General features: G+C 37.3%; 1 protein-coding gene across 1 annotated transcript in view; it reads right to left on the bottom strand.

The window, feature by feature from the left end:
• The window catches only part of LOC145994730 (uncharacterized), a 402,364-nt gene that overhangs the window by 166,528 nt on the left and 220,781 nt on the right, over window positions 1–15,055 (bottom strand). Inside the window, exon 11 of the mRNA XM_083130940.1 lies at window positions 14,744–14,801. Coding sequence (XP_082987066.1) covers window positions 14,744–14,801 — 58 coding nt within the window. The remainder of the gene's footprint in view (window positions 1–14,743; window positions 14,802–15,055) is intronic.

The raw sequence follows: 15,055 nt of genomic DNA, 5'->3' as shown, positions 1-15,055 counted from the left end.
CCAATTTTGGTCACTTGAACACCATGTTTCATCAGGAACTGGAGGTTTTTGTAATATATGACATAATCCTGTTTCGGCTCTAGAGTCATCATCAATTTCTTCTGTTTAGAGCCAGGTGAACACTTAACCTCAGGAATTGGGGGCAGATCAGAAAATGTGTTGTGTAAATTATCAGGAATTGTCAGATCAACCTCTAAGAACAGGCCATAGTTACTGTCATCAAAATCCTTAAGATCTTCAATATTGAAATCTTCGACCCACTCAAGCCCTGCATATGGCAGTTTTTTCATCATGGCATAAACATAGAGGCTGTTGGCATCTACATACAGTATATAATTTGATGGCAGTGCTGGATCATAATCAGGAATATATTTGTTATTTGCTCTGGCATATCTCTGAGAACATTGCACCATGGCCCCTCTTATACATTGTTCCATAAACAGATATATATCTTGATCCTGGATCAGATCCAATTGCATTTTAGTGTTCAAAAACATTGCAGACCATGCTAGGCCCGGAGCACTGTAAAAATACATTGGATCCAGCTTATAATTTTGCATGGAAGATTTTCTGAATGCCTGAAGTATATCAGCTAAGAGGGTCACATCAAGTTTTAAATAAGCCTTGTGATAATCACCAAATGTCTGGCATTTTAAATTGTTCCACATCAATTGGGCATGGTGATAATCTTCATCTGTGATTCCAGATCCTCTGATTTTGCTGTAAAACTCTTGTTGTGGTGGCAGAGAACACTCATCAAATTTAGAAAAATCTGTAACATAATCATATGGATATACACCCTTCCGCCTAATTAATTTCAGCTCCTGATTTGGAAACGAAGCACATGTGATTTTGAATTGATCATCAGATAATTGAGTGGCCAGTGTAGCCAGGCTAGCCAATATCCCTGGCCTTTTTTTCAAATTTATCAATATTCTGAACAGACATTGGATATTCTAAACCCTCCATTGCTTCATCAAAATCATTTTCATGCTGTTTATAATAACTTATTCTCTTTGGATTATCTGAAACTGGATACAAAGCAGCTAAAATACACCACAAAAAGCATTTCTCATCATTATTTTCTATGTTAAGCACAGCTTTTTTGTTTTTAATATTAGCAGGTAAAGGCACATATGTGGAACCTTGTAATGGGCTGAATTCAGAAATATTAATATAGAGCTTGTGTGGAGATCCGCATAGGCTCCATCCAGACTCTTTTGCCGCAAATTCAGAGTGTTTAATATTCAATTGATCTATCAAACTGCTTATTATTTTGTCTGAATTTGCATTTGAATATACCGGTACAGTTTCTGTTATGTGGGGCTGTGTAAATTTTGTGCCATTTGGCTTCTTATATTGTGTAAAGAATTTGAGGGACAGCTTATAAGAGCCATTTTGTGCATTTAGAATTGCCTGCACATCAGGAGTTATACTGTTCAAAAAATTCTTAATGTCACATCTTGGCTCTGATACAAACCGGTAATCCCTTAATTGGCCATTAAAACTGCTATGGATAGGTGGTGCATAGCGTGGCTGCTTTGCTGCTCTAGCATTAACAGGTGCTTCATGCTTCCTTTTCAGACCAGATGTAGATGGTTGTGGGGGCAATGTTGATGACTGTGCAGAGCAAGTACCTTTATGTTTATAAGTGAAGTATTCCATGCTATATTTTCTATGGCATTTAGGGCATATTTTTGTGGGAGTTCTGCATTTGTCTGGATTACAATTCCTTTGATGCTTAGCCCAATTGGGGCTAGATATATTCTTTTTGCATTGATTACAATATTTTTGATTTGGCATTTTTGTTGTTGTTTATTATATAAGATTTCCTGGGATCCAAATCAAAACTTTATACTTAATAAAAAAATATCAGTTGGGTTCAGTAGTGTGATTTGTGTGTGTGTGTGTGTGTGTATGTGTGTTAATATTTTTGGCTTTGCTATTTATATAAAATTTCTTGGGGTCCAAATCAAAACTTTATACTTAATAAACCTATGACAGGTTGTCAAAAATTCTGTCTATTAAATCAAATAGATTTGTAATTCATTTTATATAAATTTGCAATATTTTTGTGTTTAAAAAAATATGAGCAGCACTGCAACAACACACCCTTACTCTTCAACAACTCTCACAATACTGGCTGATATGCAATGCAAAATTTCTTTATATAGCCTAAGCACAGACCGCATTGAAAGCATCTGAAACAATAAGCCAATCAGAATTTAACACATCATCACATTATGTCATAACCAACCAATCAGAAAACAACACATGTCTAATAATTTGTTGCAAAACATGATGCAATATAAATAAACCAGAAATAGGCCACAAGTGGACCGGAAGTAGGCAAACCGGAAGTGGACCGGAAGTAAATATGTGTGTGTGTGTGTTAATACGTTTGGCCTAGTTTTAAGTGTAGCCAAAAAAAAATATCAAGAGGGGCATATTTTTAACAAATTTATGGACAACAATCTCACAGAAGTGCCTTTTATAAGTGTAGGCAAATCAATCTGAGGGGGTCATACTTTCACAGGAAATTCCCGAGGGCATTTTTACAAAAATCTTGGATTAGACAGGGTTCCACACTTGAGCAAAAAGCTCATATAGGCATGTTGAGCTTGTTTTAAGTGTAGCCAAATCTGCCTGAGGGGGACTCATACCTTCTCGACCCAGTAATATAGCCAATTACACTACTTTTGCTGTAACAAAAACTCTCCCCCTTCGGAAAATTTTTGTGGGGCATTTTCAAGACAAGAACATCTGTGGGAATGGGGAATCACCCATGTCCCCCATGATATCGCACCCTGGCTTCTTCAAACCAACACGCCCTTTTGTTCCTGGTTAGTATATGACTAGAAGATATATTTTCGAGATTTCTACTGTAAAAAAAAAAAAAAAAAAAAAAAAGGGATATACATCCAATTCTTATCGTTGGGTGGAATAACATTTCTTCTTTCGATTTAAGTTGGTGTCAAATTTCTGTATTTCATAGTAAGAATTTTATTGCAATTTATGTGACGGCAGGTGCAATTAATTGGCCACTATATTTAAATGCAATGTGGCTGCCTACTCGGGGCCATGGAAAGTGGGGTCCGAGGCATTTTGAGCTCTACTTGTCATACAGTAACCGGAGCCAAACAGCATGTCGGTTGCCAGAAATGAAATATTCTACGGTTTTTTGGTATTCTCCTACCCCAGCGTTGTGAAACTTTCACAAGAACCACTTCTAGGATGTAAAATGACTTTTGGCCCTGTGTACGAAACAAGGAAACTGCAGAGGCAGAGGCAAGTAAATTCTAGGAATATGCAGTAAAGGGAAAACAAAGCGTTCCACTTCCGTGTAAAAATAACTGAACTTTTTTCCTGCCTAGTGCATCTTGAATCATTGCAATCGTGCCTTTCGGCAATGAAAGTTGTCGTTGTTTCCTCCTCAGAAGTGGTAAAGGAGTTAGAGAGTTGATAACATAAATCCACTTATGCGTTTTAATTCTTTCGCAACCTTCTCTGATAAAACTATAAATTGCGCGCTCGCTGGCACACACTGTTTTCCCAGAGGAAGGCTGTAATTCATCTCTTGTCCGCAGGCTAAGTGGTCGGATGATTTCCTAACACAATTTCTTCTTTGACTTACAATTAGCATTGTCAATAACAGTTATCAAGTTGTGCCATTGATAGAAACAAGCGATGAGGAAATGCTTGGGAAACATGACATATTGCCAGTACGTACTGCTACGAACAAGTAATTTGGTGTACCGATGGATACATATATACATATATTTCTGGATTTTAAACAAGCATTCGATACCATATCCAAACAAAAATTACTTAATTATATGAAAAATAAAGGCATTCCAGTGAAAATAGTAAACCTCGTTAAAATGGCCATAAATAACACACGTGCTAAAGTATTAATAAGTGGAAGAACTGGAAACCCATTTCAACAAAACAGAGGTGTACGTCATTAGCATTGTCAGCTAATTTATTTCATATTGCTCTACAGGGAGTTTTGAAGAGAAGGGGCATATTGTCTACAAAACTAAACAGATTTGTGCGTATGCTGATGACATAGTTCTAATAGTACGAAATGTGAATAGTTTAAAAGAAATTGGTATGAATTTGATTCAAGAAGGAAAGAAAATGAGTTTGAAAATTAATGAAAGTAAAACAAAATATCTGAAAATGACAGCAAGAAAAGGAAGAAATCGTATACAAGCTCTAAAAATTGACAACTCTAACTTTGAAGGGGTTAAAAGTTTTGTCTGTCTTGGATAACAGTTAATAATAATAGTAGAGTTAGTGAAGAGATACAAAAAAGAATTATGGTAGGATTATAATACATAAAACACTAATAAGATCAGTTGTAGTATATGGATCAGAAAGTTGGAACATTAATGCCGAAGATGCCAATAAACTACATGTATTCGAAAAAAAAAATAGTACGAGGAATTTATGGATTTGTCAAAGAGGGAGATACCTGGAAATACGTAATAACATGGAAATAAACATTATATTAGAAATGGAAGATATACTGATATTCGTAAAATCAAATCGATTAAGATGGATTTGACATATTGGGAAAATGCAAAAAGGAAGGATAGCAAGAGGTATTCACCGTGCCGAGATGGAAGGAAGAAGAAAAAGAGGAAGACCAAGAAACCGCTGGCTAGATGCATTGGAGAGCGATCTGAAAACCCTAGGAGTTAGAAATTGGAGAAAGGAGAAATGCTGCAAAGGATAGAGAAGAATGGAGAGCTGTAATTGCGGAGGCCAAGGTTCATCCAGAACTGTAGTGCCGGATAAGTAAGTAAGTAATGTATAAAATATCAACCTAGTCCTACGAAATTTCCGATTAGTTCATCATTTGTCTGGTCATGTTAACAATTGAATTGAATCATTCTGTACTTGTACAAGTTGTTTGCTCGAAAACTACTGCAGGTCTAAACACAATTTAGTGGGCTGAAGAAATACAAGGTGCTAATATATTCTGACGTTCCGTTTATCGATCTGTCAATTTCTCTGCCAATGAGAACTAAGAAATTGAACACATCGGTACTAAGCGACCTATACCTAACATATAAAAGCAGAAGTGCATTGTGTAGGTAAAATATCGAAACGATAGGATCTATTAAAAAAAATAGCTAACTGGATTTAGCTATTTTTTAAACTAAAAATGATACAAACATAAAATTTTGTGTATAAAGATAAATCTATAACCTAATTCATATTATTTTAGTCATTTTGATGACTAAAAATAATTATAATTTCTACTACTCAATTTTATATCTCCATGTTCACCTATTCAAAATATATTAAATGAAACCAAAGTATTTGTTTTTGATTGGTAGCTTTGAATGCAACGATTTCTTACAACTTTGAATATAATATACCCATAAGTTGATGACAGTCTCAAGCAGTAGCGCAGGAACGTTTTTCATTTGGGGGAGGCACAAAATTCAGCCTCCCATACACACACACACACACACACACACACGTGTGTGTGTATATATATATATATATATATATATATATATATATATATATATATATATATATATATATATATATATATATATGGGTCATTCCATGTCAAATCAAGCAGGAGTTGACCCTCATAGTCACCGATTTTGATGATATATGGTACACAGCTTTGCTTTGCTCCAAAACCGATACATGTGAAAGGATTTTGCTGAAATATGATTATTACGAATTATATGAGGGTTGTTCAAAATGTCATTTTTGAGCAACATGCTCTTTTCAATTAAGTATATCTCGGGAACGAATGAAGATACAGAAGCGTTCTTCAGCTCGTTGTAAAGAGGAAAGACGATTGCATATTATGAGATGATCAAATGTTGAAACTTAGTAAAATTTGAACACACTGTGTGTCACGTGTTTTAAGGTGACTTGTGAATTCCTCGTTTTGAAAAGGTGAACTTTAATGTAAGCAACAGCATGTGCGCGTCACAGTTAAATGCTTTCGCATCTACAAAGAAAATCCAAAACACATTCGCACCTCGCCGGCCTCCGTGGCGGAGTGATTAGCATAGCGTCCTGGGCATGAGTGTTTCTTCATCAGTTTCATCATATCATCACCCATCATCCTCGCGATTAGCAAAAAGGGGGAGAAATGCGAAGAAAAATAAACCAAATCACTCCATCAAACATTCCCATCTCGCTCAAAGACCTTGTGAATTCAATCCAAAATCTACCAATATCTACCAACCGAATGTGAAATGTCATAAACCTTACCTTAACTGATTAGAAAAATCATTACAAGTTTTAAACATACTTTTACTTTCCTTATACCCCCAGTGCATTGCTTTCATGCAGAAAAATTTGCAAGAAATTGAATTAAGTCTAGATAACACAGTGCCCTTGACAAGCCAACTGGCAAACCATAGGACCTGCAGCGAGTCTCATTTATAATATCTTGTGCATTCATTTGGCTAATGTAATTTTCTTCCAGTTTGACTTTAGGGTTTAACTTCAAATGGCGTTGTGTTTGTGTTGCATTCGATATCAAAATTAGATTTTAAGCGATTAATGTCCAATTCTAAGTACTATATCTAATACTTAGGTAAAAGTAAGGTGTCGTCCTCTGATAAAATCACAAATTGCACCCTGTTCCAATGTCTAGGAAAGTGAAACCTTTCATTTCACCTACGAATGATATCGAGATGAGACGAGTCGAGAATTGTCACAGCCTCATCTCGTCTCCTGTGTGGTGAGGTCCTTCTCGTTCTTGTTTATGCTTTTTTTCTTGTTTCGGTTTCCATTCAGAAGTTGTTGAAAATCATTCTATGTATATTCACTTCATGGGCTAATCGGGACTGAATCTTCAGTTTAAAGTGGAATCCAAAGCCCTGTGCATGTGGGACCCCTTAATTACAAGGCGAGATATCTCATCCTGATCCACGAAATGTTTAATATAAGCAACACGTACATTGTGTCAGCACTCAAAGTTTCACAACGTATATGTCATTAAAGCAAAACGTTTCTTAATAACGTCTTTCTGCTTTATATCTTGTTTCAATGCTGTGAACCGTCGAAATACGGAATTATATCCTAAATAGATTAATCCGGGCAGCACAGGCTCGCAATTGTCACTAATGGATTAACTTTGCAATCACATTTTGAAAAAAAGTCAATAAATTATACGCTTGGTATGTCTGGATACGACACATACTAGTAATTTAAATTTATTTTCGAACGAGATCGTCTCGGACATGAAGTATCGCCTCGCTTTGATTTTGCAGATATTTATTTCAGTCCCATTTCAAAATTTGAGAGGAAACACAGACTTTCCTTGTCTCAGTATCATATTCCATGTTCAAAAATATCTTAATATATAGGTTTAAGTATAGTTTTCCCTCTTACAAAGTTATGAAAATTATGGGTGAAGTTCAGGAGTACATTGTACCCCCCCCCCAAAAAAAAAAGTTGGTCTATTGTGTCTCGTCTCGTTTGTGTAAGTATTTCGTTTTGGAAAATTCCATTTGAAAAATTCAAAAGAAAAGGTCAGTCATATATGATGAAGATTTATATATCATCTTTGAATCGACGCGACCACTTCTTTAAAAAAGTGTACCTTCCTTACGCAAAGGAGCATTCATCTGGAGTGTAATTTTCTGAGAGTAAACTTTATCTGATTCCATCGTTTCACAGAAATGTTACACAATTTTCATCTCAAAGAGATTTCCAAGAACACAGGTCAATGAACTAACTACATAGTAGCAAGCACAATGTAGTAGAATAAGTTTGCAATGGTTTGAATTTCTGTGGTAAGGAAGATAATGCTTGTATATAATAAATAAAACAATACAAACTTTTTTTATTGAGTGAATTGAAAATATGTTCTTTTAACAGTACCACCTTGCGTCTGTCAAATTATCTACGGGGGGTACATCGGGATTTACGGATTTAGGGGAGTACAGTACCCCCCTTCAAAAATTTGAGGGGGTAGAATGTACCCCTGTACCCCCCCCCCCGTTCCTGCGCCACTGGTCTCAAGTGATGGAACACTGAACCTTATTAGAGATACATGAACGTTAAGGATATTAATTCCGCTTTAGCAACAAACTTGTTACGTTACAAAACTTCTGTGGGTTTGAAACCGTACTTTTTATTGTTTTTTACACCACATTTTTTTTGCACCTACCTACTTGTTTCTATGTCACTGGTTGCATACACGATGGAATTTTCCTTTACGAAACAACTAATGAAACGACAATTCCAATAGGAGACGACAGTGCTAATTACGACGACCAAATACTGGTAATAAATCTGAAGGCTGAAGCATGACGTGCCCTTACTGGATTCACTAACCTTCTGCCCTTGTTGCTAGTGTACGCAGCAGAAGGGCAAGACGTGGAAGTGTGTTGAACCTTTGAACTTGGCCTCAGCTTCTGGGAAATATTTTACAAGGTCCGCCTTTGTTAATTGTGAGCAATTACAAAAAAGAGCCGATCCAAGGAGTAAAAACATCCTTACTTTGTAATAGCCACGTATTAGGCAACCTTTCCTGTCGAAATGAAGCTGTGTCAACCGTCTATAACCGTATTTACCTGGCATTCCTAGAAGCATACTGCATCATTACGGACACTGGGAGTGGAGGGGAGAGAGGCGTCTGGTTTTGTTCTTGTCTCTGCTGCCTGATTAGGGAGACATTTTTTCCTTCTCTGACAACAGATTCCACTGAAATTTTGAAACGTGCTTTTGCTTCGCCACAGCACCTTTCTAGGGATTTACGAAACGAGGACAAGTCTAGCAAAATCATAACCTTTTGTCTTGTGTCACAGATGTTACCAAACATGGTAACAACAGCCCCCCCTCTTGCAGGTGAGAGTACTTTTCTTGTGAGTGTAACTTTTTTTTATCCCTTTGTATACTTGGCAAAGTTAAGGCTTTAATTAATGCCTTTTCTTCCACTTCTTCCACTTAACCATCTGATTAGTTACAAGAATTATGCCACTATCGAGAACCCTGAAAACGACCAGAACCGAAGTTACGTAGCTACAGTGTGCACTGTAAAAGGTGAGATGCAACAGAGCCTCACCACAATCAAGAAACAAAATATTTCTTTTTGCGCATCAACCGCACCAAAGTGTATTTTTCCGCAGTTCTTAAAGTCCGCATAGATTAAGGGAGGTTTCACACCGAAATGACATGCGACAGGCGACATGTCGTCTGGCATGGGCTGCACGTGTCCCTTCTCGCTTAGATGCCCCTCGGATTGAACACTTTTTTTTTTCTTATGGTGTGCATTGTGCATTGACCGGTGAATGCTTTATCCCAACGAGCTATTTATAAACTCTGGAAGAGAGGACATCTTTAAAATATTGAACACACCCGCTCCCTATACAACACACTCTATTACAAAGATTTTATTACAAAGCTATAGCCAGGCGATGTATTAAACATTATTGAGAGTTTTGTTTGTTAATCTAAGGAAATGCAGTATACACTAAAAAAGAGCACACTTCGAAGCCTTTGCAAGATAAAAAATAGTTTTTAGGCGACGCACCTTTAAATCTTAAATCAGAAAGTGGTCGATTGATTTCATCGCTGTATTTTTAACAGTTCGGAGATATTGTCAATCAATTTCTTTTGGTCCCTTACAGCCACAGCCATATCTAAATAATTTATAATTCACTAGCTGATTACCCGGCATTGCCGGGTATTTATGTATCCCAATCTTCTATAAGACAGGAAAATAATGAATTCTAACTATAGTATAAAATGTAACTAAAAAGTATAAGTACAGTATACAAATTATAAAGTAAAATATTTTACAAATTCACTACTATAATATTAATTTAACTCAAAACTTGATTATAAACAACATTTTTAGTTTCACCTCCAGCAGAAAGAGTAAATAAATTGAACGGCATTGGGAGTGTCACTATTCATCTTAGCGACCCCAAAAGCTATGAATTCCACACTAATATCAGTAGTTTTCGATTATTTTTATATGTCACCCCTTTCCCACCCCCACCCCTAGGGGTTCTAGGGGTGTCTCACCCCAACAGTATTTCTTTCCAGATTGTAATTGATATGTGTACCAAGTTTGGTTGAAATTGCTCCAGGTGTTCGAGAGTTATGCCGGAACGAACATACATATATACACACACATACATCCATTTTCATATATATAGAAAGAAGATAGAAGAGTCGAGTTGTAGTTTTAAGTTCCCTTTATACACAGTAAGGCTAATCGGGACTGGACCGACAGTTTAAAGTGGGATCCGAACCACTTGCGCCTCCACCGGGTTTCGAACCCGGGACACCTTGATTACAAGGCGAGAAGATAGAAGAAGTAGAAGATTTAGCTAATACTGCCATTCGAGCAAATTTCATCTTCATAGCTCTGGTAGACTGTAAGATGCCGATATTTGACATAAATGAACTGACCATTTGACTGATTAATTCAAGAAACTAATTTAAGTCAGCAAATAAAAATAACAAGGATTCTATTTGGACCAATGTTATGGAGATAAACTCCATATAAAGAACTGAAATTAATACTTCATATGAGCTGAGCTTTCATATTAACACTCAGCTTACGACAGAAATAGAAAAAAAGTAATTGTAAATCCTGAGAAAAGTTCTTGATTTGTATAAATCTAACAAGAGTGAACGAATCAAAAACGCTTGTGGTACTAATATTATCCACAGAAAACAATAATCGCAGCCAAATGGGCAATTCTACTAGAATAGGTGAAACAAATATACAGCAATATCGTTCTTTTGTACTCTGTGGAATTAGTCTAAACATCATAAAACTGGATAAAAAGCAAAACTGGGATATTCGTAGTGTATGAAATACAGCGCACATGAATGCTCAATCAGAGAAAGGTCGCAATTGCCCATGCTCGAATTCAGAAAAAAATATTAATTCCTACAAATCCCCAGGGAATTCATACGTTATCTCAGTGATAATGTACGTCGGATATGAATTCTAATAACATTCTTGATTTATGTCACTGCCTCTCTCTATTGTCGATGCAAAGTTTCTTATATGAGGTCATCCAGTATGTAGGGAGTCTGCATGGATCGGCTCTGGGGTTCACCCAGACTGTAATAAAGGGATACCTAGAGGCAACCCTGAGGGAGGTAAAGACGGCCGGAGCGCGGTGTTGAGCACATCACCTCCACAAATGGCCGAGATTGTGAATGTATGGGGATGGCTCTACCTCCAAAGCTTCTCACCTCATATGCCTTCACGGTATGCTGCAATGCATCCTACATGTACAACCCCCTCCCCCCACACACATATACATATAATATTAAAAATATAATTGTATAATTCCTTTATGTGTGCACAAATCTGTTTTATGTAGTTAGAAAACATTCAGAACAAAAGACGTAAGCTAAGTGGATTAATAATAATAACAAAAATAATAAACAAGCTGTTCAAGAACATTTTGTGTGAGTAGATGCAATGAATCAACTATTAAAAAGGAGCACATAAGGATAGAATAGAAGGAAAGCAAGAGAGAAACAAAAACATTTTTTTTTTTAAAAAAAATAGTAATTTGAAAGGGGAAATAGATGGAGTTCAAATAAAATAAAGTGAGAAGGTATGAAAACGATAGTGTTATGCAATGTTTTAAAAAAAATGTTTAATAGAGATTAAGAAAACTGAATACACAGAAAAATAAAGAACTGTTAAGAACGAAGTAATTGCAAGACTTTAATGACAGAAGATATGGAAAACCGGAAAAAAAGAATTAGATAAAAAGGGATAATATATTTTCCTTGTCTTCCTCCTCCTTACATTGCTGGGATGTTTCTGATATAAATATTTCCCCCAGAAATGTCTCGACAAGCAACGGAAATGCCTCATACATCAACAATTAAGAAACACTCCTCGACTGAATCCTTTAAAGCGAGTGGAAATTTCCTTGTACAAGCTGCACTACTAGCACATATCATGCTGGTCAAAGAAAACGCGTGGTGGCTCCGGTCCGTTCAGACAATTTTCTACAACAATGAGAAGAGCAACATAAGAATCGCCTGCAGGTACAAAAGTCTCTGAAGAATTCCAAGACACACGAAGAGAGAGAGAGGGAGAGGAGGGAGGGAGAGTTACGCTTTGAGCAAGCCCATACGTTTCCTTAACCGATTTGATAATTACGTCTAAACAAGCGTTTTAGAGGAACGAGATGTTGAAGTTCCAGGCTATTAGACGTGTTTTTTCTCCTCGTAGCGTGCACATTAGCAAAAGAGGTAGGAAGCAATACTTATCAACGATCCCTACAAGTTTTCCTTCCACGATATTTATCTTCTCATGTGACAAGGAACTGATACTTCATTCTTTTCTTGTTGCGAAATTCTTGGAGAAATATTGCTCAAATGAGTGAAAACGTGTTTATGAATTTACTTCGGAAAAGATAAGGACGAGCCAAACGATACATTAACGATGTAAACAGGGCCGCATTTAAAGTGTTGTGGCCCCTAGGCCAGTTTATTTTCTGTGAATGTTTAGCGGATTGTGTGGATTGCTAAATGCACAGTGATTCAGGGACGGAGGATACGAAGTTTACACCGATCCCCAAAGTTTTGAAAGGGGGTACGGCACCACTTAAATCTTTGAACTGAATTGTACGTACCTTCTTCAAATAATTTGACAGACGAAAGATGCTGCCGGGCAAAGAAGCTAGCTTTTAGTAGCTGAACGCAAACAAAGTTTATTTTGTCTACATTATCTCCTTACCTAAACAAATAAAACAACGAGAACATAGTACATAGAGATAATAATTACCTGTGCTCCCGGAAAACTTTACAGGGAAGAAAAAAAATGTTTCAAATGAGTGCAAAACGATGAAATGAAGTCTACAGCTTGTGTGTCCCTGAACTGCACATGATTTTAAAACTTTAATAACTATGTCGAAAATAGCCACCCAATTTTTAGAAAATTCAAAATATTATGGGAATATTGCTTCTTTTATTGGCCGATATATGGTCTCTTCTAAAATACAATAGATATGTTTGTAGAAACAAGCGACAGCATTTCTTCAGTCACTGAAATGCATTGCAGTTATGCATTAGGACATTCATAATATTTAGGTAATGTTTTGCAACATATATGAACTTAAAGTAAGCAAGTGATGATACCAATAATATTTCTCGGCTATATGCCAATACTCAAACACACAAAAAAGTTCGCATATACGAGGGTGGTTCAATAATTATTGTCCCTGACATATAAGTAGTAGTATTTTTCCACAAAGTCCCCCTTCACAGTAATGCACTTCTTCTACCTATGCTGTAAAGCCACTATGCCAGTTTCAAAGAATATCTGTGGCTGAGCCGTGAGCCATTCTTCCGCAGCGTCCATAACAGCAGCATTTGAGGAAAAATGCGTCCTCTTGAGGTGCTCCTTCAACTTCGGGAACAAATGAAAGTCACTAGGGGCGAGGTCGGGTGAGTAGGGAGGGTGTTCCAACACATGGAAACCAGCAGCATGGATTGCGGCACCAGTAACATGGCTTCTGTGTGCTGGAGCATTATCGTGGTGAAACAGCACTTTTCGCCGCAACATCCCACGCCGTTTCTCCTTGATTGCTTCGCGTAACTTAGGGATTAGGGCTGCATAATAGTCCCCAGTAACAGTGTGTCCCACCAGGTAGTCAATAAGGAGCACACCCTTCGCATTCCAAAAAATTGTGTCCATAACCTTGCGTGCTGATGCTTGCACCCTGAATTTGCGGGGGGAGGTGAATTGCTGTGCCGCCACTCCATACTCTGTCGTTTGGACTCGGGATCATAGTGGTGGAGCCATGTGTCATCCACTGTCACAAATCTATCACAGAACTGCTTCAGGTCTGCCCCCATCAGCTCCAAACCAGCCCTTGAACATTGAACTCTGTCTTTCTGTTGTTCACGGGATAACATTTTGGGGACCCATCGCGCTGACACCTTTCTGAATCCCAAGTGTTTATGCACAATGGTTTCCACTGAGCCTACAGAGATGTGCATGATGTCTGCTAACTGTTGCACCGTGATTCTTCTGTCAGCCATAATCATGTCATGCACAGCATCAATGTTTTCTGGGGTGGATGCTGTTGTTGGAGGACCAGCACCAGGGTCCTGTTGACAGCTTTCCCTGCCGCAACGGAAATCGCGGCACCAGTTTTTTACCACCTGGTAGGTAGGAGCCCCATCACCCAACACACTGACCATGTCCTCATGAATCTCCTTTGGGCTTAGCCCCTTTTTCTGGAGGTACTTGATGACAGCTCGTTGTTCGGTTTTCTCCATTTTTCAAACTAAGTGCCACCTCTCACACGTAAAACGAGAAAAACAAATTTACTATAGCACCTACGGTTCTGAAATTTTGCATATAGGCATCTAAGACATTAGGCTACAATATCCCCATCATTCATTGCAATTCATATACTTTAAGTATGCCGGGGACAATAATTATTGAATCGCCCTCGTATATAATATATATGTATGTGTAGGGGTGTGCACGAACTTGTGTTTGTGTAAATTGCTGTTGTTACATCTTTTATTGAGAACTACGATGGAATTTCTACAATTTATAACCTATCCTGAAAACAATCTAGTGTCGTATATTGCCTATGGTTTTAGCCTCACCTTTGCAAGATTTCATCATAACGGCAATTTGTGCTCAACTGTATATGTGGTACCTATTAATGAAACTATTTATGGGACATTTTTAGGAGTATAGCATAAATTCTTCGATTTATGATATGCCTATATAAAAATTACTTACTTAACTGGCTGTTACTTTTTCAGCGTTCGTTGTCTGATAAGCTGATGTCTTGTTATACCTGAAAAGATAGAAAGAGAATGTGAGAGCTATATATATATATATATATATATATATATATATATATATATATATATATATATGAAGGAACGAAGGGAAGAAGAAGGAGTGAAGGGAGGAGGAGGAGAGAGAGAGATAGAGAGAAACACACTATTTCTTGGTGATCTCAACCTGTACACACAATAATATATTTCTAGCAGCCCAGAATAGCAATGGTATAGCATTACTGAAGTCGATACTTCGTCACCATGCAGT

The sequence above is a fragment of the Lepisma saccharinum genome, chromosome 11 (assembly GCF_977018435.1).
Source record: "Lepisma saccharinum chromosome 11, izLepSacc3.1, whole genome shotgun sequence".
Taxonomy (NCBI): domain Eukaryota; kingdom Metazoa; phylum Arthropoda; class Insecta; order Zygentoma; family Lepismatidae; genus Lepisma; species Lepisma saccharinum.
This window is presented reverse-complemented; position numbering and strand designations above follow the sequence as displayed.